Raw genomic sequence first — 27585 nt, 5'->3', positions numbered from 1 at the left:
TTTTTTTTTTTTTTTTTTTGGTAATCTTTATGGAAGCAGACTGCCTCATCTTCCTCCCACAAAGCAGCTGGTGGTTTTGAACTACTAACCTTTACATTGACAGCCAAGTACCTTAAGCACTATGCCACTGGGCTCCTGTGGGCAGTACAGGGGGAACTTCTTCTTGAGGCCCCCAATACCCACAGCTGACTGTCACCTAACTCTGCCAACAGCAGCACCCTCAGGCTCCACCCAGCAGAGGCTTGGAGCTGAAGTGGTTCCCAGCTGGGAGCTGGCTGGGGTGGAGAGAGCAAGGTCCACAGGGTGCAGTGGGGTCAAGAGGGACGGACAGAGGTTGCTGGACCAGCCCACAGGGCCCCTGGAGCTGCCTCTGAGGCCCGACTGCACACAACCAGATCTCACAAGACCCCTGGCCCTTCCCCTGCCCACCCAGACTGTCACATGCCTGATGCTGGAAGCCTGCTCTACACCAGGGAGCAAGCACCCATGCTCCCCCTCCCAGGTACTCAGATAATTTGCCCAGCCTTATGCTGAGGAACCGAGGCAGGTGTCCTACAAGCACCCCGCTCTCCCACACCCTCTTAAGCCCCATCTCAGTGTCTGCAGACCCTGCCTGGGTGGGGAGAGGTGCAGGGCTTTAACCTGTGAGGGCACAGAAGCCAAGCAGAGGCCCAGCTTGCAGCCCCCAAGGAGGGCAATTCAGGTTCAAGTAGAAGCAGCTGTCCTGAGAGGGCTTAAGACTGCGGCCGGCAGGTGCCCGCGGTGAAGGTGAGCTGCGTGCAGGCCTCTGACCCGCCTCCTCTTGCCCGCTCATGTGGCCCTTCTCAAGCAGCTCTCTCTTCCCACCCCCCACTGAGGCCTGGCTCCAGAGAGCTGCCTCAGACCCCGAGGCCCAAGGCTGGGGGGCCTGGAGCAGGGCCAGGAAGCCCCCTCTGGGCCCAGGATGCGGGGAGGAGGAAGACAAGAAGGAAGAGGACGCTGAAGACTCAAGCTTCCTGCTTTCTCTCTTGGAGAGGGAGAACCTGGCCGAGTGCCCGGTGCCTGAACAGGTGACAGCCATACCTGACCAGATGACAGCCATACCTGACCAGGTGACAGCTGGCGTGGGCCACGTAGAGCGTCCAGGGACCTGGGCAGGGCCCGTGCCACTCTGATGTCCCTGCCCCACCCTTGGGGCTGGATGGTGCCGCTCTAGCTAAGATAGGAGGGCGCTGCCCGCCTCCTCCCACAGAGTCCAGGCTCCTCTCCCACCAGCTTCAGGGGAAGCTGGGCTCTCTGACCTGGGGGCCTTCCCAGTGGAGACTTTGGGGTCCTTTCTGTGGGCCGTGAGGGCGCCCCACAGGTCAGGTATAGCCCTGGAGGCGTCAGTAGCCTTGGTGCTGTGTCTGCAGGAGCTAGAGGCCATCAAACTGAAGCTGTGGGCCATCGCGGAGGCCCGGGAACCAAGAGGGCTGCCCGCCGAGTCCAGGGCTGCCGTGGGAGAGGAGGGCTCGGGGGCCACGCTGGCTGTCCAGCGGCTGCCGAGTCCCGAGACCGGTAGGAACCACCAGCCCCCTCCCTGCTTGCTATCCAGCATGTAGGCTCCCCCTCCCCTGAGAATAGGCCCCTTCGGGCTGCCCTGGGGTGCAGCAGGCAGGGCCCCAGTGGGTGAAGTGCTGGTCCAAGGGGATCCAGGGTCTCCACAAGGCCCAGGCCTGGTCTGGGGTGTTCGAGACCCACCCCCAGGTGTGCCTCCCCCAAGGGGTAAGAAATGTGCCCAGCACCACCCTGAGACCCCATCCTCGCAGGTTCCCCCTTCCTAGCGAGCCCCCATGAGAAGATGGAAGCTGACCACAGATCTGTCTACGTGGGCAACGTGAGTGGGGCGCGAGGTTGGGTTAAGTCCTGAGTGGGGCTGCTCTGCCCCCTCTCGTGGGGTGGCCAGCCCCAGCGGGGACCCCTGAACAACTTCCCCCGGCTGCCGGGAGTAGGGGAGACAAGTAGGAGGGGCAGGCCTGGTGTGTGGGGGTGACTGTCCCCTCAAGGCCTTCCAACTCCTCAACACAAGCTAGGACTGGGATCTCCATGTGAGATGTCCTGGCTGCCATGATGGCCACTGATCCCACCCTTGAAAAGCTACACACAGACTCTGCGTGGCCAAGTGCACAAATGGGATCCCCACAGGGAGCAGATGATGGTTCCCCTGAGCCTCCACCCCCAAGCCTGGAGGAGCTGAGAAAGGGTGGGGCTGGAGGGAGCGGCCTGCCCTCTCTCCAGAAAGGTCCTCAAGTGCCAACACCTGTGCAGGTGGACTACGGGGCCACAGCCGAGGAGCTGGAGGCCCACTTCAACCCCTGTGGGGAAATCCACCGTGTCACCATCCTGTGTGACAAGTTCTCCAGACACCCGAAGGGGTCAGTAGCAGGTGCTGGCCGAGGGGCAGTGTGGGGAAGGGACACAAGGCGGCTTGAGGCCAGGATGGCCCCAGTGCAGCCCTGATCACAGCCCCGCCCCCTTCCAGATATGCCTACATAGAGTTTGCCACCGAGAGCTCCGCCCAGGCCGCCGTGAAGTTGGACGAGAGCGTCTTCCGGACGCGCGTCATCAAGGTGTGGGCATGAGCTGTGCACTGTGGAGCGGGGGCAGGGGGGCCGGCTCTGCTGCACACACGTTAACTCACGAGCCCCTGGGAGACAGGGCGATGGACGCAGGGAGGCCATGCACCCCACTCCACACTCCGCAGAGTCCCTGGTTGGCTGGGACACCAGGTATGGGGTCCCCACCCAAGCTGGGCCCCCTGCACCGGCAGAGAGTGACAGTGAAAGGGGCCGTCAGTGCACGTGACCTCGTTGCATGCAGATGAAGGTGGACAGACGGGAGCTGATCCTGCCCGGCTCAGGCCTGAATGGGGGTGCGACCACACACTCGGTCTGACGGTCCGGCTGGCCCCATGCCTGGGGCGGCCATTGTGTGGGTGCCCCGGCGCGGAGGAAAGGCTGCAGATACAGTCATTCAGTGTGTTGCAATTCATCTGAGGGAGTCTGGCAGTGTGGGTGCCAGCTGGCTCTGTCACTGGCCATGGACCCATCCTGATCCAAAATGTCTGTAAGGAGTGGCACTGTGGGAGGTGTGGGTATGCTACAGCAAGGCTCTGCCCCTAGACTCAGGGCAGGCATGTGGGGTGTGCACACATGAGACCAAGGAAACCCAGGAAGACTCCCTGGAGGCGGTGCTGATGGTGGGCCTGGTGCAGGGTTGGATCTCCACTGCCCTGGCAGGGAGGGGAGCGGTGGGGTGTCGCCCTCGGCCTGACGCAGCCTCCTGTCCCAGGTGCAGCCCAAAAGGACCAACTTCCCAGGGATCAGCTCCACAGACCGAGGGGGCCTGCAGGGGCACCCGAGCGCCAGGGAGGGGCCCTTCCACCGAAGCAGTGTCCAGGGTGGGCCCAGGTTCAGAGCCCGAGGGATGAACTGGTGAGTACAGCTTGGCCCCAAGGCAGTGAGCATCCCACACAGGGTGCCCAGGGGAGGGCCCAAGTCAGGGCCAGGGGCTTTAGGCAGCTCGTGATTAAGGCTTTATTGCAATGCTCTGCCCAGAGGGCCCGGAGTCCTAGCTGTGCCTTGCATCTGACATGGCCCTTGCAGTCCTGGGTGTCTGCAAGGCCCTGACCGTGCTGTCCTCTCCGTACAGGGGACGTGGCAGACCCTCCCTGTGGTTCTCACCCTACTGACTGATGGACTTCGCAAGTGGGGCTGCGGGCTGGGGCAGGAGCACACAGCTCAGTGACCCGGGAGCACTTGGTGCAGGGCTTGGCGGGTCTAGGGAGCCATGTGGGGTGCAGAGGTGGGGCGTGGTCGGGGTTCCCCGAGAACTGCTGCCCCGACACTGTGGTGGGAGGACAGCCTGGCCAGGCACGGGGCTCAGCAGGGGCCTGACAGCTCGGGGCAGGTGGGGGGTGGGGGGTGCAGGGCAGCATTCTCTGGGCTCCTTAACGGACTTGTTTTAAAGAAAATACCAATGAGTGTTGTGTCTTAAAGTAAAGCATAACTTAATAAATGTGAAGAATTTTTAAAAGCATGTGACAACAGGCTTCCCTTTTACTCTCTGATTTTAGATACTCGGGTCACTGTGTCCTTGTGGGGTGCAGACTCCAGGTGCTGGTGGGTGTGGCCACAGGTCAGAGTGAGCTGGGCCCCACCTGACCACCAACAGTCAATGGTCAGGGCTGGAGCCACATACAGGCCCCAGGTGGCCTCTCAAAAAGCATCCACATCCCAATGCTGAGAACCTGCGAGTGTGGCTTTACTGGGAGCAAGGGTCTCGACAGGTCATCCTGGAAGACCCAGGAGCACTAAATCCAACAAGTGTCCCCGTAAGAGACAGACAGACACGCAAAGTGCCCATGACAACAGAACAGAGACAGGTCACGTGGCCACAGCCCAGAACGCCAGTGGCCACAGAAGCTGGAGACCATGGAGGGTCCTTGTGTGCACAGACCCCATGCACCTGCCACTGAGTTCCATCAGGGGACCCCCAAGGTGGCCAGGAGACACAACAGGAGCCAGGCTCTGGATTGACCGACCTCGACGAGCTACGAACCCTCAATCTGGACTCAGCTGACTCATGGCTCAGCAGGTACTGGGGGTGCAGAGCGAGGAAACCCAGTTATACCCCAAAGCAGCCTGCCTGGGGGCAGGGAATGTGGCAGCAGTGGTCCATCTGCCAGCCCGTCTGGAGCTCGGGCCGTTACGTGAAGGGGTCATGCGGCCCCTCCCAGCTCTGCTCGCGGAGGGAGCAGATGGCGGTGGCCAGCAGGGTGGCCTGGTCACCGGGCTCCAGGCATGGACTGCTGAGTCTCAGGCCAGGCCTGGTCTGCACAGAGGGGCTGAGGCAACTGGACCAGGTACAGACAAGCTCCCAGACGTCTATCAATGGGACCAGAAGAGGCCAGGCCTAACCCCAACCAGGATGGTGCAAGGCTACCCCCTCTGCAAACCCCCAGATCTGCCTCCCCACACCCAAAGGCGTTGGGCTCAGGAGGCCGATAGCACAGATCACCTGGGGTGGGGAGATGCCACCTAGGTACACCCTTCCTCCAAGCCTCGCTGGGCTCTGTGGTCACAGCTCCCACCATCTGCAGCCCTCCTAGGTGTGGCCCTGCTTCCCACAGCCACCTACTGTGTGTACCCCCACCTCTGTCCTCATCTCTCTGCTGACTGGAAGGAAAAGGCCAAGTCTGACTTCACACGACCTTTAGTGACTTGCACACAGGAAGCCATGGCCCGGCTGCAGGCGTGCTACAGGCGGGCAAGGCAGGGGCAGCATCCATGCGTCTCATGATACAGTATGTACAGTGTTTCTGGCCGGCAGCAGAGAGGCCTCGTCAGCAGACCTGGATCATCATGGATGTCACCATGTTGTCAAAGGCCCTGCAAGGAGGAGCAGGCAGTCAGGGGAGGGTGGGCTCTCCGTGCTGCTCCCACGGTCAGTCTGTGCTGGGATTAGGGCTCAGTGCCATGCCCCAATGGCCAAGGTAAACCCAGGAGAGCAGACCGGCAGAGCAGGTGGGTAACGGGAGCACACATTCTACCTGTGGGCTCCTGTCCCTGTGTGAGGACCCCCTGGCTGCCCCCCGGCTGCCCCCAGCCCCCCGCCTGGTGGACACCCACCTCGACTGAATGCGGTCTCCTGGGTTGTAGAAAGGGTTGCACATAACATCAGTGTAGGAATTATGCAGTTTCCGGAACATCTGAGGAGAGACCCAATACCACTTAACTCACACGGATACGCCTCTTGGCACCTGAAGTGCAGTAACCAGAAAACCCACTGCCGTCTCCTTGATTCTGACTCATGGTGACCCCCAGGGCACAGAACTTCCCCACAGGGCTCCCAAGGCTGGAATCTTTGCAGAAGCAGCCAGCCACATCCTCTTCCCACAGACCAGCTGGCGGGTCAAACTGCCAGCCTTCTGGGCAGCAGACTCCTGTGCGTGGCGAGCCCACATGTGTAAGGAGCCTGCGTGGGCTCTGTGGGGATTCGGTGGCTGATTTTTCAGAAACAAACCACCAGGCCTTTCCTCTGAGGCCCCTCGGAGTGGACTCTGACCCCCCACCCTCAGTCAGCAGCGAGCACATCTGCAGCGCCTCAGGAACTACCGCTGCTGCTGAGTCAATCACGGCTCGCAGTGCCCCTGGAGCACAAGGTAGAACTGTCCCAGAGGTTCCCAGCACTGCAGTCTCTACAGAAGCAGATTGACACACCTTCCTCCTGCAGAGCGGCTGGTGGGTGTGAACCTGACCACTGTGGCACCAGGGACCCTTAAACCAAAAACCAAACCCACAGCCATGGAGTGGATTCCGACCCATAGGGACCCTAGAGCATAGAGTGGAACTGCCCCAGAGGGTTTCTGAGGCTAGACTCTTTAGGGAAGCAAAGCCCAAACCACACCCACTGCCGGGGAGTCCATTCTGACCCACAGCGCCCCTAGAGGACAGAGTGGAACTGCCCCACAGGGTTTCCAAGGCTGAAATCTTTACGCAGGCCGATCGCCCCATCTTGTCCCACGGACTGCGGGTGGGTACAAACTACCCACCTTTCAGTTAGCAGCTGAGCGCTTAACCAGTGCACCACTAGGGCTCCTTAGAAAGGGGGAAACAAAAGTAACAAAGCACTCCTGAACCTGGCGGGCAGCAAGCCCCACCCAATTAAAACTCAGGGAGCCGACTCCCCCAAACCCTCAGTCTGAGTGCGTGCCCAGAATACCTCGTGCCCCCCGAATCAGTGCTGGCCTGGAGTTTTAACTGCAAAATCACCAAATAAAGACAGAGCCGCTGAAGGACCCCCAGTGGGCACTCACACTGCGTATCTCGTTGTCCCGGAGCGCAGTGTTGGAGGAGTCCACCACCATCACGAACTTCACCTTGGAGTTGGTCACGTAGCCATACCTGAGCCTCTGGTTAGGGAACGTGCTGTCGACACGGGCTGCTGGGACAGCCAAAGAGCCCCACAGCAACCACATGGAGACCATGTACCCAAGAAGGCCTGTCTGTCCACACCCCCATCATACTGGGACAAAACCACACTGAAAAACATGACAACATTGAAATCACAGAAGGTGCCACAGGCCAGCCACACAGGCCACTTGGCGTTGTCCTAGACACCTCCTGCACCTCACCTGATTTAAACCTGGGGACTGACACTCCAGACCTCAGTCTATCTGTGCCTCATCCCCCTTGAATCAGGCCTGGCCCTGGAGCTTTGACTGCACAGCCAGTTGTTTCACAAACCAGCTCCTGTGGAAGGGTTCCTGCCTCTGAAGGCCACATTATCTTGCTAACCAGCAGCTCCCAGGGTCCCAGCTACAGGACTGCCCGCAGCAACACCTCCCGTGAACCGGCTCTCAGGGACTGCTCAGATGGCACAGGTGGCGGTGGGGCTGGACGTGATGGCACAGATAAATGACATCACTCTCCCTTGCTCGAAGGGGCCCCACCAACAAAGCTCAGAAGGAAACCCTCGCAGGAAAAGGAGCAGGAGCCCCACTTCCTCTACAAACCAGTTTCCAGGATGCACGTCAAATCCTGCAGATGAGCCAAGCCTCGCTTTTCCCAAATTATCCTGCCAATTCCCGGAAAAGAGCGTGAGGCCTTTGTCAGCTTCAAGTTGTCCTGAGTCCCTGGTCAGCTGGAAACCCTCACCTTTATTTTCAAGGGATGTTATGAAAAGCATTTCAAAGTTATCGGAGACAAAAATCCACCTGGCAATTTTAGGTGGAACCCCAGACACCAAGCCCTGTGCTGCGTGGAGCACTGCCCTGTGAGGGTCCTCCGCCTGGAGCGCGCAGGATACACCTTGTGGTCCTCAGTGGGGTACAGCAGGCCCAAGTAGAGCTCCCTCTGGTCTACGAGAGCCTTCCCCAGCGCCGAGACCTTCTCGTCCACCACATCCAGCGACGTGTGCACCATGTAGTGGAACTTCAGCTCGTCCTCGGTGGGGACACTGCGGATGTACAGGGGGTAATTCTGCAAGGAAGGAGGATGGCCGCTGAGGTGACAAAAAGCCACTCTGCACAGCCATGCCACAAAAACGAAGTGACAGAGCAGGCGCGAGGCTGGACAAATGGGACCACCAGCCGCAAGCTTTCTCTGAAATGGCTGCTAGGCCGCCAAGTGCTGTGGGCGTCAGCCTCGGGGCCCAGATCTTGTCTCCACCTGAGGCCAGTACTGTCTGCAGAGGGGCTGGAACAGGAAGGACAGAGAGGGGAAGCTGACTGAGAAACCCGGAACTGGCCCGTCCCCACGCACCTGGCATGTCACCTGTGTGTGGTTTCCCTCAGACCCTCCTTGCACCCTGTGGGCTTCGGCCCCAGCACGCACTTGCCCTGGTGCTACAAATCTCTGCTGCCACCCAGTGTGTCACCTACTGCCAAGTGTGCCACCTTTGCAGAGGCACCCAGTGCACCCTTTACTAAACTCCTCGAGTTTCTGTGCCCACAGGGTATGCCACCAGACCCGCAGATCGCAGTGAGGATGCCGCACCCTAACGGGGCCTGCAGCCTGGGGAAGGACAGTCCTGAACTGGAAACAGTGACAGGCAGAGACCATGCTGGGAGGGCGCCACCAGGTGGCCGTGCAGCGCAGTGACAGTTCCCGGGCTGGGTCTTAGAGAAGACCCGGGCAGGACACCAATGGCTGTGTAATTAGCAGTAAGTACAGGGCAGACCGCTCAGTTTAGGGTTCAGAAAAAGCTTTGTCGGGGAAATGAGGTGTGTGTTAGCCACAGAACGGGGTGGGGTCCTGGGAGAGGCGGTCGCGGTGGGGAGAACCCCAGAGATGAAGGTACGGCGCCACTAGGGGAACGCAAGTAGTTCAGCGTGGGTAAGGGGGTACTCGGCTGGGGAGGCAGAGAGAGGCCGACTCTGGGTCTGTTGCAGGGCATCCTGTCACAGGGTGGTGCCTGAGCCGTCCCCAGGCGATGAGAAACCAATGCAGAAACTGTAGCAGGGTGGCTGCAGGGTGCAGAGATGGCAGGAGGGATGGGCAGCGGGCGACCAGGCTGTGGCAGCCGTAAGTGGCAGTTCAGATGGAAGTGGCAGGCCAGCCATGTGTTGGTGAGGAAGGTCAACAGAACTCGCCGATGGGTGGGCGAGGGGGCAGCGGCGCCACGACGCCTCCTGGGCTCCCGGCCGAGAACCGCGGGGAAGATCCGGAGGAAGGCCCGGTGCCTGCGGGGCGCCCGAGGAGGGCTGCGAGTTGGCAGCCAAGGAGGGCAATCGGGGCCTGGGGGGCGCCACTTCTCCAAGAACGCCCCCGAGCACCGCCGCTCGGCGACCGCCTCCGCCAGCCCGTTTAAGGAACCCTCCAGAGTTGGGGAAAAGAGAAAAACGGCGGAGACACAAAGAAAAAGGGTGCTGGGCAGGGGGCCCGCAGGCCTGGCCGTCCCGTCTTCGGATCCCTTATGCGGGCCCCGATGAACACCGGGCGGGGGCAGGAGAGACGGCGATCCCCGCCCGGCCCCGCCGTACGCACCTCCTTCGCTATCACTGCGATGCACACCGCCATCTTTGGAGGCCCGGCAGCCCAGCGGCCGCATCACGTGACCCTCTCGCGGCAGGCCCAGGCCCCGCCCCCGCCGGCGTAGCCCCGCCCTCCCGTCAGTTGGCGGACCCTGGTCCCGCCCCATCGGGCAAGAGCCCAGCCTAGGCCCCTCCCCGCCTACACTAAGCTGTCTCAGATCCCGCCCCTCCGTCACAGGCCAGGCCCTGACCTTTGCCCTCAAGGCCCCGCGGCGCCTTTCTTTCGGCTGACAGTGGCCCCGCCCCGCTGCCGTGGCTCCGCCCCACCTCTCCTGGTTGGCCCGTGCCCCGCGCCGCCTGTCACGTGGCCCCGGCCTTGCCGGAAGAGTGACCAGTGCGCTCGCTTGGTTTCAGCGGTGGTTTTGGCTCCTCAGCGGCCCGGGTGGTAGCCATGGCGGCGATTGCCGCGGCGTCGAGGTGGTGCAGGCTGGTCCTGGTGCTGAGCGCCGTGGGGCTGGGGGCCGTGGGCGCTCCGCAGCCCCCTAACATCGTGCTCATGCTGATGGACGACGTGAGTGCGGGCGAGGGGCAGCGGGAGCTGGGGTGAGGGGTGGAGGCCAGGCGCCCAGCTGCAGGCAGGCCGCCACTCCTTGTTCCGACGAGGGACTTCCGTCTTGACTCCTGCACGCCCACTCAGTGTGGTCGGCCGCCCTCCGCGCTCGTCAGGTGTCGCAGCCTCCCTGCGGGGAAGGAAGGGCCGCCGGGACCAGCTGCAGGAGGGTAGGCTGGTCGCGCCCCAGCGGCACCCCTGCCCCCCTCGCTCCCACTGACCCAGGTGGAGGGTGGGAGGCAGGAAGGGGTACAGAGCTGACTGAATGCTAGGGCTTGGCCTGCCTCTGACCAGCCGTACCCGATTCCCATCTTACCTGGTTCAGGTCACAACTCTCTGAAGCAGGGCTGGATGCGCCTGGCAGGACATTACCTGTCAGGCGCAGGTGCAGCCCGGCCTCCCCTGCAGGTGGGACTCGTGAGCTGTGGGGGGAGGTAGCACCCGCCCTCCAGGGGCCTGAGCTGTTGGCCTGGTATTTGCTGCTTGTTCCTTATCAAGGAGCCACAGGAGCAAAACAGAGAAGCAGGAGTTAGTGGGCATATGGCCGAGGAGGACCTGGGATCCCAGACAAGCCTGGTCCTGCCTTTCCATGGACCCATGGGCTGCCGCTGGTTTTCCCGGCTCTGTGCACCTCTGTGGCTCACCTGTGAGGGGCTGACCCGTACAGGCTTCCAGGTGTCCCATGGTTGTTAGGTGCTTCCGAGTCGGCTCTGACTCACAGGGACCGCGCGCACAACAGAACAAAACACTGCCCAGTCCTGCGCCAGCCCCACCGTCTTTGCTGCATCTGAGCCCACCGTTGCAGCCACTGTTCCTGAGGACTGGGGCACAATATTGACCATCACTGACGCTCACTACACCTTTGTCCCCAAAGAGCTTCATACAGAATTGTTTCACGGGTGTCTCTTCAGTTAGAAATGTACAGTGTTTGTCTGTCTACCCCAAGGACTTTTCCCCTCAAAGCTACAACCCAGGGGCAGCCAGGGCTGAGAACACTTGGTTCACTAAGTTCAGTTTCTCCCTCTCGGGACCGTCGACAACCCCCATTCCTGTTATGGCAGAATGTGTCAGGCCCAAGCCAGCCGTTTCCTGATCAGCGCTAGTGAAAACACATTTCTGCCTTGCTGAAGGCTGCCTGTCCTTCTGTGCCCTTGCAGAGAAGTCATGAGATGACCCCCTCTCACTCACATGAGGGCCTCTTTCCCTTCCTGTAGCTGCTGAGAGCAGCCCTTTGTCCCAATAAAAAAATGATAGATGAGCAGAAAATGCAAAGAGAAAAAAAGCCTTGAGCAACAAAAGTGCAAAGAAAAAGCCCCAACCTCCCAGGAGCCCACTGCCCAGCGCAGTTGCTCAGCACCCGTGTGAGACCTTCCTGTCCTCCTGTCTGTCTCTCTGTACCCCCCCCGCACACACACGTTACACACACATGTAAGACACTCACATATAATCACACCAATAACACGTCCCTCTGGGAAGAAAGCCGATCACCAAGAGCCATGGCTAAGTCGTCTGTGGTCTCTCGGCCTCAGCTGAAACCCTGTCTCCGGAGCTCTGCCTCCACCTCCCACCGCCCTCCCACTCCGGTCACTTCCGTCCTGGTCCCTTTGCCTGTTGTGGATGTCGCACAGAACTGGGATCACATGTGACCCATCCTGGGTGTCCAGCTTCTCTCAGCGGCATGTGCACAGGGTCCACATGGTGTGCCTCAGACCTTCACTTTATGGCTGAAACCTCCCGTCATGTTGACGTGCCTACCCCATTCTGTGTATCGCTCACGTGTTCACGGACATGCGAGTGGTCTCCACCTTTCGGCTGTTGTGGGTCGTGCCACGGTGAATACAGGTATACTGGTGTCTGTCTGAGGCCCTGCTTGCAGGTGTCGGGGTGTATACCTAGGGCAGCAGCCACTGGGTCAGGTGGTGACTCTAGCTTGACTCTTTGGAAGAACTGCCACACTGTGTCCCACAGCGGCTGCGACATTTTAAACGTCTACATGGCTGGTTTGTGAACCCTGGTTTATACACCCTGTTTAGGAGGGCTGGCTTCTGTATAGGGAACCACTATCTAGGTGGACAGATAGACGGCTGTTTCCCGCTGGGAAAGGAGGCAGGAACGCATGGGCAGGCGCCACCACTGGAGGGCAGTCACAGAGAAACAGCCGTAACGGGCCAAGCCCAGGACCACGTGGCACCAGTGCCAGGTCAGGGCTGCTTCTCCCGTGGCTCCCCGTGAGCCTTGCCCCCAGAGAGACCTGCTTCTGTCGGATGGACTCTTACCCGCCTGTCGCTGCTCTTCCTGCAGATGGGCTGGGGCGACCTGGGGGTGAACGGAGAGCCTTCCAGAGAGACCCCAAATTTGGACCGCATGGCCGCAGAGGGGCTGCTGTTCCCTAGCTTCTACTCGGCCAGCCCGCTGTGCTCGCCTTGTAAGTCACTAGCCCGAGGGTGGAGCAGAGGCAGACAGGCGGGGTCGGCCCCAGCCTCACTGGGTTCTGGGCTGCTGTGGTGCACGACAGGGCCGGGGGCCTGGAGGCCTTTCCTGTTGACTCTCTACCTCTCAGGAGTGGCAGGCCCCGTGGTGTGGGGCACCGATGCATCAGGCACTCCATGCATTGGAGTCTTCAGGGGATTGTGGGAGGTCTAAGTGCTGCCTTGGTTACCGTGGCTGTGAGTGACTTGGGGGACAACAGGGACGGGCATCTCATACCCCTCCCCTCTTCCTCCTCGAGGACACACCAGCATAGTCATATAGCCCAGTGACCACTGTCCTGCGCAGTGACTGGGGGGAGCAGTCCCAGGGGCCTGGAAGGACCAGTGGCCTGGGAGATGGGCCCTGCTTTGAGGCCCGCAGTGCAGCTTGTACATGGGGACAGTGGTGCCTGACTTGGGAGCTGCTGAGGGGCCAGACGGGAACCCGAGGCCTTGGTGGCTTTCAGGACCTCCGGTGTGGCACCCGTGTCACAGACACACGGCTCGATTCACCGACATGGCACACAAACGTGGCACACAGACCCTCAGTGCCTTTCTCTCTGTGTCTCTGTGCAGCCAGGGCAGCCCTGCTCACCGGCCGCCTGCCCATCCGCACTGGCTTCTACACCACCAATGGGCATGCCCGCAACGGTACGCCCTCTCCTGGGGCCCATGGGCCAGGTGCCAGGACCTGAGCATGGGCATGTGTAGTGAACGCATGCTGGGTTCCACGGGAGGCCTGTCCGTCCGCTTAGACGAGGTCCTGGTTAGGTCACAGTTTGTGGGCAGATCACCAGGTCTCCTCCCTGGTCCAGGACACACCCCAGGCATCTGTCCCCTTGGAGATCAATGGCACAAGGAGAGGCGGAGTTCAGACAGTGTGCAGGGGACCTTGGGGCCTCTAGATGCAGCTCCCAGAGGAAGGGAGGTTTCAGGTACCTTTGAAGAAAGCAGGGTGTTCAGAGCGGGTTGGGGATCCCAGGAGGGGTGTAGGTGAGTGCAGAGACAGGGCAGCAGAGCGGTGGGCAGGGACTGTGGACTCCGCCCCCACCTTCCACCTGCGCCCCCCACTAACTGCGGCACTGAGAGCACCCTGGCTCCCAACCACAGCCCCGACCCGTATCCTGAGGGCAGTTGAGAGCAGACTGACTTTAGGCCCTTCACCAGCCAACACGAGACAGCTGCTGGCCTGTACACCCCTGACCTCAGCTGCTTGCTCCCCGCAGCGTACACGCCCCAGGACATCGTGGGGGGCATCCCAGCCTCAGAGCGCCTCCTGCCCAAGCTCCTGAAGGAGGCCGGCTATGCCACCAAGATAGTTGGCAAGTGGTGAGTGCCACACAGCCCTCGCTGCTCCACTCTCCAAGGGCATCCCAGAAACTTTCCACGTGGGGACACTCCCAGGAGAAAGAGGCGACTCGAATCCCAGTGTGGGCGCCTCGCATCCGGTCACTCTGGAAAGAGGCGGGCGTGGCTCTCGGGCTCCTCAGGACACGCGGCAGCTCTGCGGTCGGTCACAAGTGTGATGTCCAGTGGCCCAGCGAGGCCCAGATGAGCCCCCATGCACCCTGTCACTGCCTGGCTAGCCCAGCACTGTACACACAGCAGCCCGTGTCAGCTGGGAGCGGCCTTAGCCCGCGGGGAGCATCAGCCGGGAGTATGGGGGTTGTCAGCTAGCAGGGGCGCCTACAGCTAGGCTGGACTGTTCTGATCAGAAGAAAGCCCGGGGAGTGGTGGGCAGGTGGCTCTGAGGTGTGGGACTGGGAACAGCAGGGATGCGCCTGTGTGGCTGGCCTGGCCTGCACGGTGTAGCCTTTCATCTCTGTCAGCCCCTGGGCAATGGTGTTGGCCCTGTTGTCCACTTTGTTGGGGTTTCATGGGTCTGAGCTGCTCCTTTTCACTGCCAGGGCCCGAGGTGCCTGCTCGCCTGCCGGGCCTGGGGGCTAGGCCCTCCCCGTCATTGGTGGGACCTGAGGTGCCTGCTTGCCCTCTGGGCCTGGGGCCCGAGCCCGCCCTGTCTCTGGCAGGACCCAAGGTGCCTGCTCACCCACTGGGCCAGGGTCCAGCTGCTTGGTACCCTGTGGATGCTGCAGCACCGATGCCATGTGAAGTTGCTGGTGGGGTCCTGAGTTCCTGGGTCCCCCTCCCCAGGCACCTGGGCCACAGGCCCCAGTTCCACCCCCTGAAGCACGGCTTTGACGAGTGGTTTGGATCTCCCAACTGTCACTTTGGACCGTACGACAACAAAGCCAAGCCCAACATCCCCGTGTACAGGGACTGGGAGATGGTCGGCAGGTAACTCCCTGTCTCCATGTCTGCCCCTACCTGGTCCCCGTGTACAGAGACTAGGAGGTGGTCAGCAGGCCCACTGCTTGGTGGCCCAGGCCGTGACTCTGTTGCGGAGCCCGGAGACAGCCTCATCCTGGACCCAGATTTCCTGATTCTCTGATGGTTTCAGGTTTTATGAAGAATTCCCCATTAATCTGAAGACGGGGGAAGCCAACCTCACCCAGATCTACTTGCAGGTAGTAGGTGCTGTGGTGGGCAGGCAGGCTGGGTGGGGACTGCCCGGGCGACAGAGATGCCTCTCCCCCAGGAAGCCCTGGACTTCATCAAGAGGAAGCATTCCCGACAGCGCCCTTTCTTCCTCTACTGGGCTGTCGACGCCACACACGCACCCGTCTATGCCTCCAAGCCTTTCCTGGGGACCAGTCGGAGAGGGAGGTGAGTCCAGTCATGGAGCGTTGGCCCCTGAGGGAGGGCCACGGGAGGCCCACCGCCACAGCTGGGGAGCTTCCTGGAGGCCCGTGGCGCAGGGGACGGCACTCTTGGGAACACCCATGCCTTACCACCTAGGGTCCCACAGGTGTGGGGACAGTGCTCTTGGGAATACCCATGCCTTACCCCCTGGGGGATGGTGCTCTCAGAGCACCTGTGCCTTACCACGTGGGGCCCCGCAGGTATGGGGACGCTGTGCGGGAGCTCGACGACAGTGTCGGGCAGATCCTGCAGCTGCTCCGGGGCCTGCATCTCGCAGACAGCACCTTTGTGTTCTTCACCTCAGACAACGGCGCAGCCCTCGTCTCAGCCCCCAGACAAGGTGAGTGTGTGTGCTGGCCGTGCAGGTAACGGCAGAGCGGGGCCGTGGACGGAGGCATGGGAGGCAAGCAAGGCTGGCAGCAGAGCCGGCAGGTGTGGGTGGCGCTGGGCAGGACACACCGCCTCCCATGAAGACAAGGGCCCTGCCAGCACCGTTCCCAGCGAGGGGCCGTCCCTGCCCTCCACCCTCCCTGAACTCCCTCAGCCCTGACTCCCCGCCCCCTCCCCGGGGCCCTGACCTGGTCTGGACAGGGAGCTGCGGCAGCACTGGGGGGCAGCACCACACATTTGCCTGGTGGTCACCAAGCAACTCCAAGCTCTCTGGCCTCAGCCCTGCGTCTGAGCTTCTCTGTGACAAGGCCGGGCTTTGTCATGATCTCAGTGTGTCCAGTATTGTCTGAAAGGACAGGCAGCCAGAGTAGCTGTGCCTGCCACCAAGCAAGCTCTGAGCCTTGGGCTGACCGCGACCCTCCTCCCTCCAGCTGGCAGTAACAGCCCCTTTCTGTGCGGAAAGCAGACCACCTTTGAGGGGGGTGTGCGGGAGCCGGCGATCGCATGGTGGCCTGGGCATGTCCCCGCAGGACAGGTAAGGAGCGGCTGGGGAGGCCGTGTTTCGAGAGTCCCTGCAGGTCATGTGGTCATCAGGGGTGCAGCTGGACTCTGCTGGGCTGAGCAGACGGAGCGGCTGGCTATGACCCCATCCATCACCGAGTGAGACGGAGTCGGGCAGCTTGCTTCTCTGCGGGACTCGTCAGAACCTGAGTTGCTAGTGTGATGGTGAACCCCGAGGGGCCTAGAGTGACCCAAGTGTCCTGGCTCGTGTGGCCCCAGAATCTCTTTTTGCCCAAATGTGCGTCTCCCGGGGACCGATGTTGTGCGGTGACGCTCTTAGTTTCCTCCCCTGGGCTCGGGAGCCCCACTGCGTCAGCCCACAGTGCATATGTCCCCCCAACACTGGGGAGAAGGCAACCACCTGCACCTGCTGCTCCGCGCACTGGCTTCACCTCCAGGTCACTCCTAGGACGCCCGCAGCACAGGCCCTGACACCCCTGCCCTCCACGAGGTCCCACCTGGGAAACGCGTGTCCAGTGTTTGGACCCTGCGCCCTGGGCCAGGCCGCCCCGTGCCAGCTTGTTCCTGCTCCCTGAGGGGAAAGAGGCATCCTCCCCCTCCGCCTGCGCCTCTCCCGGCCCCACGTCAGGAGGTGGGGTGTGCGAACCACACGGGGCTCGTTCAGAGTCTCCCTGACCCTGCCCACGGGCCGCACACGCTCCACTGCCCCCACTCAGACATGAGCGGCTTTGTCCACTGTGGCCTTGGATTCAGAGCAAGACTTAGGGGTCCAGCCCAGGGCCTCGGTGACCCTTCCCGCCGTGCAGCCCCACCAGCAGGGGTCGCTCCCTGCTTGGCGTTTGAGAGCACAGAGAGCTTGTTTTCCAAGGAGCACGTTCTGTGCGGCCCACCAGCTGCTCGGGCTGATGGGACGGTCAGACTGCCCCCCGTCTCCCCACTGATCCCGCACGCTGGAGTGTGTGCGCATCCTTCTGTTTCCTTGTCCTTAAACAGTGCTGGACATCCCTTTGACCAAAACCCTGGTGGCATTCCTCCCCTTCCCCTCTCGAAGGCCTCACAGGGTCTTAACCAAATATTCTCCTTGTGTGCCCCTCCCCATGCCCTTTGGAACCCAGATACAAGACATATGCCTTCCCGTTGCATGGGAAACTTGTCCCCCCTCACTGGACCCATGTGAGGCCAGGGCGGGCCTGGGTGACGCAAGCAGCGATCACCTGTCAGGAGGGTCTCAGTGGAGTGGCCAGCAGTACACGGGAGCCACCAGCCTTCCCAGGCTCCACCCAGCAGACACAGTGTCTTGTCTGTCCTGTGGGCCAGTCCCAGTCAAGCCCTTGTCTCCCCACTGCAGGGTGTGAGCCCCATGGTGCAGTTACAGAGCAGGGACGTAGACACCAGAGGAGGAGGTGCTGGCGTCAAACCCCGGGGGGAGTCCCAGGCTGCTGCTGCCACTGCCCTAGTGTCATGGGCATGACCCACTGAGCACACAGGGGACTCAGCCACCTGGTGTGTCAGTGTGAGCAACAGAGTCAGGAAAGGTGTAGCCCAGGACCACGCCCAGCTGGCTCATGGGCCCTGGACCTGTCGTCTGGGAGAAGACCAGCCTACCTTGCCCTCTTCCTGACGTGTGTTCTCAGGCCTGCAGGGTCCCCTCCCCAGGACCCACACCTGACTGGGAGAACCCACTGTGGCTTTGAGTTGCCATTGTCAGCCAGCCCTAACTGGCCCTGTCCTAGAGCAACGGCCTGGTGACAGTGACCCCTTGGCTGGACCTCTTCCCATCCAGGCCATCTGTGAACACAGGAAGTGACCACATCAGGCACCAGTCAGAAGACCCCACTGGCCCCAGCCAGCTCACAGTGTTAGTGGGGGGGCATTCAGGCCGCTGTAAACCAGCAGTGTCAGCAGCCCAACAGCTCCAGGCCTATGGCTTGTTGGAGCTGGAAGGGCCATCTTCTCTCTCCATGTGTTTATGACTCAGGACAGCCCAAGGCTGAGGAGTCTGTGGGGGCCAGACCAACTGGTTTGAGCCCTACTCTGCCCTCATGGGTTCTGAGACCAGCCAAATCCCTTGAGCTTGGGATACAGCTTTCTCCAAATGAAAGTGGGGTGCTAGGCCCCCTGCAGGGTCATGAGATGTAGGTACATTCACACATACTGGGCACACAGCCAAGGCCACATGTGTGCACCACCCTGGATCGTCATGAACAGGGAGGTTCCTGGGGCCGAGGGGGCAAGGGGTGGTACCTAGGGAAAGGCGGGGGACCTTCACCCCTGCCACACACATCTGTTGGGGGGGATGTGTGTGTGTGTGTGTGTGTGTGTGTGTGTGTGTGTGGATCAGGGATGACTTCCCCTTGAATCAGACACATCTGTGCAGGGGGATTGTGTGTGTGTGTGTGTGTGCACGTACACGTGTATGAGAGTTAGGGATGCCTTACCCCCATATCAGACACATCTGTAGGGGGGTTGTGTGTGTGTGTGTATGTATGTGAAAATCAGGGATGACTACCCCTTGAATCAGACACATCTGTCACATGCATGAGAGCCTGGGATGCCTTCACCTCATGTGCACATGCCTCCAGAGGTGAGCACACACATGCCTGAGCCCCTGGGCGTCCAGGCTGTGGTCACGCCATGTCTGTTTCAGGTGAGCCACCAAGCAGGCAGCCTGATGGATCTCTTCACCACCAGCCTGTCCCTCGCAGGCCTGAAGCCACCCAGCGACAGGGAGATCGATGGCCTGGACCTGCTCCCCGTCCTCCTGCGAGGTCAGCTGATTGACAGGTCGGTACTAGGTGTCCCTCCCACCCCAGCACTGGTGGCCACTGCCCGTGCTGTGACTTTAGATCAGGGACTTCTGTGCTGGGGACACTGGTAGAGGATGGGGGAGGGCCTGTGGACGAGCCCTGGAGCCCGGCTTGGCATCTGGTGGTGGCCTGACCTGGCAGATGTCGGAGGCAGCTCCTGCGCCTCTCTGCAGGCTGGCGCTGGCATGTTTTGCCCTGAGCCCTGTCCTCCTGGTGTCTGGCTCATGCTGGAAGTTCCCATGGTGCCACCCTTTCTGCTTCAAGTGTGAGAAATGGGAGAGCTGTTCTCATTGGCCCTTGGGTCTGGCTAGGAGAAGGCTGCTGCCCACCCTGTGAGCCTTGCCCCCCCTCCAGGCCTGGCATCCAGAGTCAACACCTCCACACCACTCGAGAGGGCCGTGCGTGTAAGATGCTCCCTAGAAAGGAGATGGTTCCTTACCCACCATACCACTATAGGCTGGCTCTGATGGGCACAGATTGAGCACCTGGCCCCAGAGGGGCACACTGCTCTCCTCGGTGCCCTAGCACCACCCCTGCCCTGTTGGGCTTTCTCAGCTGGCCCCCGTCTGCCTGGCATACCCCATCCTGAGGCCCCCTTCCACAGGGTGGGCTGCCTCACCATGGCCACAGGAAGGACAGGCTGGGAGGGCCGCCTCTCAGACCTGGCCACTGTTCGGCAAAGCAGGATGTAAACGTCCATTGTGTCTCCTGTCAGTGTCCAGCCGAGAGCCGCACAGGGTGGTGGCTCCTGGGCTTGGCCTCCAGCGTGGACATAGGGCCCGAGTCACTCACGGCCCTTCCTCCAACAGGCCCATATTCTATTACCGAGGCAACGAGCTGATGGCTGCCACCGTAGGGCAGTTCAAGGCTCACTTCTGGACCTGGACCAATTCCTGGGAGGAGTTCCAACAGGTAACGGGAGCTCGGGAACTGGGTGCTGGGTCCCTCCATGCTGGGCCCCACCCTTCCGTGACCCTTCTCCCTGGCGTGACCTCCTGGGCCCTGCCCCTGCTGCCCGTGCTCGAGCAGGGACTGCCTCAGGTACAGACCAGGGCCAGGCAGGTGATGAGGACAGTGGAGACGCATTGTTGAGTCTGGGGTAGGCTCAGACGACCAGGCCATCCTGGGAAGACAGCAGAATGTCTTCTTGGCCCTGTCCCTTGCAACCCCCTCGGGCCACCACCCACCCTTCACACCTCGAGTCCCCTTCCCAAGCAGGGGACTAGTGGGGTCTACAGCGTTAGCACAGTCCTTCCCAGGTGGCCTAGGGGCTCTGTGCCCCCACCCCCCATTTTTCCTGGGGCTAAAGTTGGGGACAAGTGCACAGGGCCAGCCAGGGTCCCCACTGTCCCTCCCCAGTGTGGCCTGTTCATCTTCTCCTAGGTCTGTTACACGGCCCTTAGCTCTGACCACCCACACCCCAGGGTGGAACCTCGCCAACCCGCCACAGGCCTGGGGTCCAGGGTCGCCCGGTCCCCATGCTCTCCCTTCACACCCCTCCCTTAGGGTCCATGCTGCTCTTGCCCCCACTCCTCCCCCCTCCCTGGCACTCCTCCCCTTGGCCTCCCCACCCACCCCTCCTGGTCTCAAGGTCCTTAGATACGTGAAAACCTTGTTAATTTGATTCAATCGGTAGGGAAACCCATTTGAGTCCATGCAAACCCTGAGTACTAGAACAGTCTGGGCTGAGCGATGGGCCTCGGGCAGGGGCCCTGGAGCAGGTGGCTGGCAGATGGACAGCAGCCCAGTCTCCCTCATCCCTGCCCTGGGCCTGCTGCCACCACTGAGCTCAGGGACCTGGGGTCCCCAGAGTAGCATCTCCCCAGGTCACTGCTTAGTCGGGCTGGCAAAGGGCGAACCCCCCATCAGAAGTGGGGGTGGGGTGTCGGGAGTGGGTGCAGTCCCTCTGTTCTGGCCTTCTCCCTCCCTGTGCCCCAGGGCCAGCCTGGACATCACAGGGCCCTTCCTCAGGCCCCCCTCCTCCCCCTGCAGGGGCCGGTGTTTCCCTTGGAAACAGCCAGCGGTTCAGTAGGGGCATTCTGCTCAGAGCCCAGGCTGCCCTAAGGCAGAGGCCTGGGGGCCCAGACGCTGCCCCTGTGTGTAAGGGCTTCCACCCGGAGGTCAGAGGCATAGCCTCACTGCCCGGCGGGCAAGGTCTCCCCTTCTAGACAGCGTCATCAGAGAGAAGCCCTATACCGCGGGCAGGGTCATAATAAGTAGCTTGACATGCATCCAAGTTACAATGTGAGTCTTTCTCCAGACTAGGTCTTTCTCCAAAAGAAGTGCGGCCCCTTTATGCCAAGTGCAGTGCATCTCCCGCTGTTAAATCCATGTTTGTTCTAGCAGTTCAGCTCCCGGGAGGTCGGGAGGCCGTCCTCAAACTCGTCCCTGAGCCGTGCTCAGTCACCCTGCACAGCTGACACCTCAGGGCTGTAGGGCTTGGCACGGAGCAGTGGCATTTCATGGGTGCCTAACCTCAAGCTGGATTAACACACATTAACTGCTCTGCTGGCCACTGGCCATTAAGACCACAGGCACAGAAACGGTGTGCGGTCAGACTGGCCTGATGCCCGCAGAGAGCCCTCGGCTGGGCTTTCAGAAGCAGGCACGTGACTCCACATGCCCACAGTTCGCCTGTTAACCTTGCCCAGGTCACGGCCACATCTGCAACGCCTGATGACAGTGGCCTGTGTTGGCTAGACCACTGACAGCAGTCGCTACAGGCCGCCTCCTGCACGTTCTTCCTTCAGGACAGACTTAGGGCGGACTTCCTTCTGGAGATCTGGGAGCCCCGGGGGGCAGCCTTCAAGTACCGGGCCACAGAGGGTCCCAGAGCCACCCCTACACGCCCATGTGCAGAGCACACTCATGCACATCAGAGGCTGCCTGGGTAAAGTAGCAGGTGTGGGCCAGGGTCTTGGGGTCTGGGGTCTGCGACCACAGGCCTGAGCTTTTCAAGGGAGAGTTAGCTCATCTCCGTTCTCCATCTTTTCTTGAACATGTTGATCGTACTCCACCCCAGGGCCACCAAGTGGAGCCTGGCTCTAGTGAGCTGCCCGTAGGGTTTCCAAAACCGTAAATCTTTACAGGAAGCAGCCTGCCACATCGTTCTCCCGCAGGGCAGTCGGTGGGTTCAAACTGCTGACCTTGTGCTTCTCAGCCAAATGCCTTAACCACTGCACCACCAGATCCCCTTATCGTGGCTCACCTGTGTGCCCTCTTCTGTCGTCTCTGTTGTGCCTTGGCTTCCAGTCACGGGGTCCTCACCTGCCTGGTGATTCTGAGGAGCTGTCATCTCATCCCACCCTTTACTCAGGCAGATGGGGGGGTTGGAAATGAGCTCTCCCTTCTGAAATGAGCGGCCATCCAGGTGTGAAGCTGACTGGGCGCACGCCTTGTCCCACCTGAGGCAGGAGCATGGTGGGGTCAGGGTTGGCACCACGCTGGGCCTGGTGGGCACAGGCACTCCCTCAGGTCTTCACCCGGCTCTGAAGCACGTGCCCCCTCCCGCCTTGCTTGCAGGGCATCGATTTCTGCCCAGGGCAGAACGTCTCTCACGTCATGACCCACACCCAGGAGGACCACACCTTGTTACCTCTGCTGTTCCACCTGGGGCGAGACCCGGGGGAGCGTTTCCCCCTCAGGTGAGCCAGCCTCGTCGCCCACCAGCACCACGCCATGCCCATGGCGACGCTTCCTTCTAATCGGTTGTTTTCCCAGTTACAGAAGATGGTGAGCTCACTGGGGGGCCATGAAGGGACAAGTGTCACCTCTCCCCACTGGGCCCCCATGCCTCCCTTTTGCCCACACACTGGCTGGCCTTGTCATCTGTCCCAGGCACCCTATCTGCGCCGCCCCTGCCCCCGCGTCCCCAGTGTGCTGAGCCGCCATCCGTCTGGTGACAGACAGCGTCTGCTCCTGTACTTGCTCGCCTGCTGGGAGTGGTTTAGTGGCAGAAAGGACACGTGCCTGGGCCATTCAGAGTGCTTCATTACAGAAGACAGGAGGACTTGGGATGCTGACGGCATTTGTGCTGGACTTTCAGAACGGCACGGCACCTACTCTGGTATCTCTATGCGTAATGAACCCACGGTGAATGCACGTCACCGAACAACGTCCCGCCTGCACTTCCCACAGAGCGGGCTGAAGGAAGGTGGCGGGCATCCCGCCCGCTCTGCCTCCATCACCACATCTGGGGCCCAGACTGGCCACAGGGCACTCTGCCACCAGCCATACCTCCCAGGTCCCCATCACAGGCCGTCTACGTGGCTGGACAGGGCAGAGTGCCGAGGGGACTCTTCTCGCAGGGATCCTGAGGGCCTCACTGCCCTCTCTGGACACTTGAGTGTGGACCCTGCCAGCCCCACCATCCTGGCCAGAGGCAGGGTGCCAGTGCTGAGCTCCCTGCTGCTGGGGTCCACATGGCCTGTGACCTAGGGCTCTCTCCCTGCAGCTTCACCAGTGCTGAGTACCAGGATGCCCTGCAGTGGATCGCCCCAGCCGTGCAGAAGCACCGCAGTACACTGGTGCCCGGCCAGCCACAGCTCAACGTGTGCAACGCAGCTGTCATGGTGAGTGGGCTCCCCGTATAGGCAGCCCGGGACCACCGCATGCCCTGGGGTCTAGGCTCCTCAGTGCATGAGTACCCAGGCCTGACCCCCACAGAGAGCTCTGAGGAGCCCCTCTGACTGAGGCTGCAGGACTTTGGCCCAGAACCAGCTTTCGTCCAGTGACTCAGCCACCTCTCTGGGTGCAGGATGCCATGGCAGCTGGCTCCAGAGTGGGCACCCTGGTCCTCAGGGCTCCTCCCCAATGCTGCCATCCCCCAGCATCCATGGTCTGGTTGGGGCTCCCACTAAGGGACAGGGAGAAGTCTGTCTCCCGGGCGCATGGGCCGTGGTGCTCAACCACTTCTTCCTGACACTGGTGTAACCACCTGGATGAGAGCAGGGTCTGTCCGTGCACCCTGGCTCTGCTGGCTGCTAGGGCAGGAAGAGGGGTCTGCACTGGGTGCCTGTCATCAGGGCACATGGCCCTGTGTGTTCATCTCCAGCCACTGCGTGGTGGTGGGCCCCTTCCCACTACGCCACTTGGCCCCATGGCATCGCTGCCTGCTGGGAACCTGGTCAGGCCCTGCACAGCTCCACTCATGAGTGGCCTCTTGCAACAGCCTAGTGAGGTAAAGCCACTTCTGTTTCTAGCAGGACAGTGGCCCGAGTACCTCAGCCTCTGCAGACCATGTAAGCAGGCCCCTTCCACCCGCTGTGGACCATAGTGGCCGGGGTCTTGGGAGGCTGCAGCTCTCAGGGTAGGGACGTGAAACAGATGGTGCCCTGGGCATCCTGAACGGTCTTGGGTCCTAGGGCCGCCTGGCAAGGACAGCAAACAGACCTCATGGGCGGCCCCAGGAAGTGGGGTCCTAGAATGGCGGGGACCCACCTGCCGGCACTATCTGATCCCACTGCCTGTGCTGTGCTTACCAGGCCGCGCTGCCATAACTGGGACAGCAGGGCAGGCCGTTGGCTCAAGGCACAGATGGTGCACCCAGTGTCCTAAGCCACCCTGTTCGTAGCCCCACACACACCACGTGCCCACACCCAACCCGCCCACTGCCTGTGTCCATGGATGAGTTGGGTTGTGTTCCCAGAGGACTAGTGGAGGGAAGGGGGACCCTCTTGGGAACTTAAATACTGTTAAATGGCGGCTCTGTCTGTGTGGGGGAGAAAAAGACCTTAACACCCAATTGCAGCTGGGCAGCTTGCTTTGCTCCCTAAAAACCAAACCCACTGATGACTGCCCTGGAGTCCATTCCGACTCACAGCGCCCCTAGAGGACAGAGTGGAACTTCCCCAGGGGGTCTCCAAGGCTAGGTCTTCATGGAACCAAAGCCCAAACTGCCGTGGAGTCCATTCCGACCCACAGCGCCCCTAGAGGACAGAGTGGAACTGCCCCACAAGGCTTTCAAGGCTGTCAGTCTTCACAGAAGCAAAGCCCAAACCACACCCACTGCCATGGAGTCCATTCTGACCCACAGCGCCCTTAGAGGACAGAGTGGAACTGCCCCAGAGGTTTCCAAGGATGTCAATCTTCACAGAAGCTGACTGCCTCATCTTTCTCCTGTGGAGTGGGTGATGGGTTTGAACCACTGACATTGTGGCTAGCAGCAGAGTGCCTTAACCACTGCACCACTGGAGCCCCTTCTTTGTGCCCTAAACCCCCTTGGATGATGAACACACAGAGCTCGGCCAGCTGGGTGGCCACGCCCCCCAGAGGTGACTGCTGCACAGCTGGAGCTGTCGTGAGCTGAGACGGGAGTATGCTGCCCTAAGGTGAGGACTATCAGGCGACGGCCACAAGGAACTGCAGAGACTACCCACCCATGCGACGGCATCTCAGGACGGCCAGCGGTGGGTTTGTGGTCCTGAACCTCAGCAGCCTCTCTTCATCCTCACCTCAGAAACCCACTCCACATGTAGTCCCCCCTCCTGGTGACTGTGACATCCCCTCAGGCCCCGCGTCCCCCCTAAGTGAACTTCAGAAGGACTCCACCACCCCAGGCTGGTTTCCGGGCACATGCAGGTGACTGCTGCCACTAAGGGAAGCAGTGGGAGATGGCGCCATCTCCTGGACATCAGAGGAGCTGCCCACCCACAGCCCTGGAATCCAGAAGAGAGCGGGGCTGGCCTCACACCCCTCTGCCACTGAGAAGGAACCTGGACCAGCGCAGGCTGGCCCCAGGACTTTACAGGGTGCTCTGCACTGGGGGGACATGTGACTGACATGTGTCAGCATGCGTGGCCACATGGATATTGTGCGTATGGTGCCTCCTGTGCCCTGCCCCTACACCCCTTCCCCGACCCCCAGCCCCAGCCTGGCTCCCTGTGTTTCCAAGGCCAAGCTGCACCCCAGGTGAGGCACTCGGTGGCCAGAGGCAGCCGTCACATGGCCTCCTGCAGCTTTCCGTGGCATGGCGTGTCTGTCTACACATCAGACAGTGGGGAGCCCTCACCTCACAGACACAGGCTTCGACCTGGTTCTGCACCTTTCGGCCTCTTTAAGGAGCCCCTGGTGGCACACACGATTATACACTTGCTCCGGGCCAAAGGTCGGCAATGCAAACCCACCTCCAAAGAAAGTCCTGCCAGTCTGCTTCCAAAAGGTCACAACTCTGAAAATCCTGTGGACCAGGTCAGCTCTGCGCACACGGTCCCCGCAAGTCGGTCAGTGCGGCCACGACAGTTCTGATCTTCGCCAGCACCCAAGGCTCGGCAACTGCTCATTCACACCGCCTGCTTGGGGCAGCCTCCCATGCAGTGCCCAGACCTGCCAGAGCACAACACAGGGTCCACTTGTTTGGGGGTGCCCCGGAGACAGAGACATAGATGGAAAAAGAGATAGAAAGAGATGGGGGGTGGCAGCTCGAGGCCAAGCCCCACCTGTCCAAGCTCCACTCTGGAGAGCTGCCCGGGAAAATGAAGCTGGCAGTTGAGCCCTTTCTGGCGAGCAGTCAAGGCTGTGAGCGCGCTCTGGGCCAGCCCCTCCTGGGGATTGCTGGCCCAGCTAGGGGTGGACGGCTCCTTGACCGCGGCCCCAGCGGCATCTGCAAGCTGCCGCCCCTGTGCCTGAAACAGTGCTGGGTGGAGCACCTACCCACTGCCCCTCACCTCTGGCCTTCCCCCCAGAAGCCCTTGTGGCTGGTGCCACATCACCCCACGGGCACCACAGAGTCCCCGTGCCCTCCATGACCGCCTGGGGCAGGTGCTTCCCTGCTGCAGCCAGGAGAAGGGTGCGGGGCTCTGAGAGCTGCGTGTCGCTGGGGGCCCCGGCACCCCCCCAGCCCCCATCCGTGCACACTGACAGTTCTTTTTCTGAATTCCCACTTGGCAGAACTGGGCACCCCCAGGCTGTGAGAAGCTAGGCAAGTGTCTGACGCCCCCGGAGTCTGTTCCTGAGAAGTGCCCCTGGCCCCATTAGCACTGCTGGACAGCGCCCAGCCCTGCACACCCGATGGTGTCCCCACGGCCCACAGAGAGCCAGCAGGGCTGGAGACGCCCCAGCCTGGCCCCGAACCAGCACCACACCGCAGCCTTCCTTGTGGCCTGCCCCTGCAGCCCCGACCATGGCCCACCTTGGCCCTTGAGCTGCTGTGGAACTTGGTGAAGGGGAAGACCACTCTCCTGACACCACCACCATCACTGTGTCCCTGTGATCACAGGACCCCCTCTGCTCTGGCCCTCCATCCGCGTGGCCCCACTACCTCAGGCTGGCCTTGGTTGAAGCAGGGCTCCTCCCAGGACCTGTAGGGCCTGAGTCGCTGGCCACCATACCTCATATTTCTCTTTCAGCCCCAGTGTTAAGGGAGCACTGCCAAGGCCTGCGTTCAGACCCTAGTACTGTGCTCCTCTGCCTACACCCTCACCCTACTCTCTCTCCATCACCCATGGGTGGTGGTTGACGGAGGAGGGTATGAGAAGGTGGCACCAGCCCCGCCCCCACACAGTGGGGGCCGATGTGGCTGCCTCCATGCCCACCTGC

At 61.4% G+C, this 27585-nt stretch overlaps 3 protein-coding genes across 3 annotated transcripts; 2 read left to right on the top strand and 1 right to left on the bottom strand.

The window, feature by feature from the left end:
- Positions 1-812: 812 nt before the first annotated feature.
- Positions 813-3765, top strand: PABPN1L (PABPN1 like, cytoplasmic). Its single transcript, XM_007939231.1, has 8 exons — positions 813-1049; positions 1392-1536; positions 1645-1647; positions 1788-1855; positions 2287-2393; positions 2501-2588; positions 3310-3452; positions 3624-3765. The coding sequence occupies exons 1-8, from the start codon at positions 813-815 to the stop codon at positions 3763-3765; spliced, it is 933 nt and encodes a 310-aa protein (XP_007937422.1).
- A 1597-nt stretch (positions 3766-5362) lies between these two features.
- TRAPPC2L (trafficking protein particle complex subunit 2L) lies at positions 5363-9539 on the bottom strand. Its single transcript, XM_007939167.1, has 5 exons — positions 9507-9539; positions 7828-8000; positions 6836-6923; positions 5649-5728; positions 5363-5408 (listed from the first exon to the last, which is right to left on the bottom strand). The coding sequence occupies exons 1-5, from the start codon at positions 9537-9539 to the stop codon at positions 5363-5365; spliced, it is 420 nt and encodes a 139-aa protein (XP_007937358.1).
- A 405-nt stretch (positions 9540-9944) lies between these two features.
- On the top strand, positions 9945-27024 carry GALNS (galactosamine (N-acetyl)-6-sulfatase). Its single transcript, XM_007939166.1, has 14 exons — positions 9945-10064; positions 12405-12528; positions 13148-13222; positions 13798-13900; positions 14723-14866; positions 15030-15096; positions 15168-15295; positions 15532-15671; positions 16153-16256; positions 18891-19027; positions 19860-19962; positions 22573-22694; positions 23504-23621; positions 26938-27024. Exons 1-14 carry the CDS (start codon positions 9945-9947, stop codon positions 27022-27024), a joined length of 1572 nt encoding a protein of 523 aa, XP_007937357.1.
- The last annotated feature ends 561 nt before the right edge of the window (positions 27025-27585 follow it).

Source organism: Orycteropus afer, unplaced genomic scaffold, assembly GCF_000298275.1.
Source record: "Orycteropus afer afer isolate SDZICR_OR568_19922 unplaced genomic scaffold, OryAfe1.0 scaffold00057, whole genome shotgun sequence".
Classification (NCBI taxonomy): domain Eukaryota; kingdom Metazoa; phylum Chordata; class Mammalia; order Tubulidentata; family Orycteropodidae; genus Orycteropus; species Orycteropus afer.
Note: the sequence above shows the minus strand (reverse complement) of the source record. Positions and strands in the feature narration are given on the sequence as shown.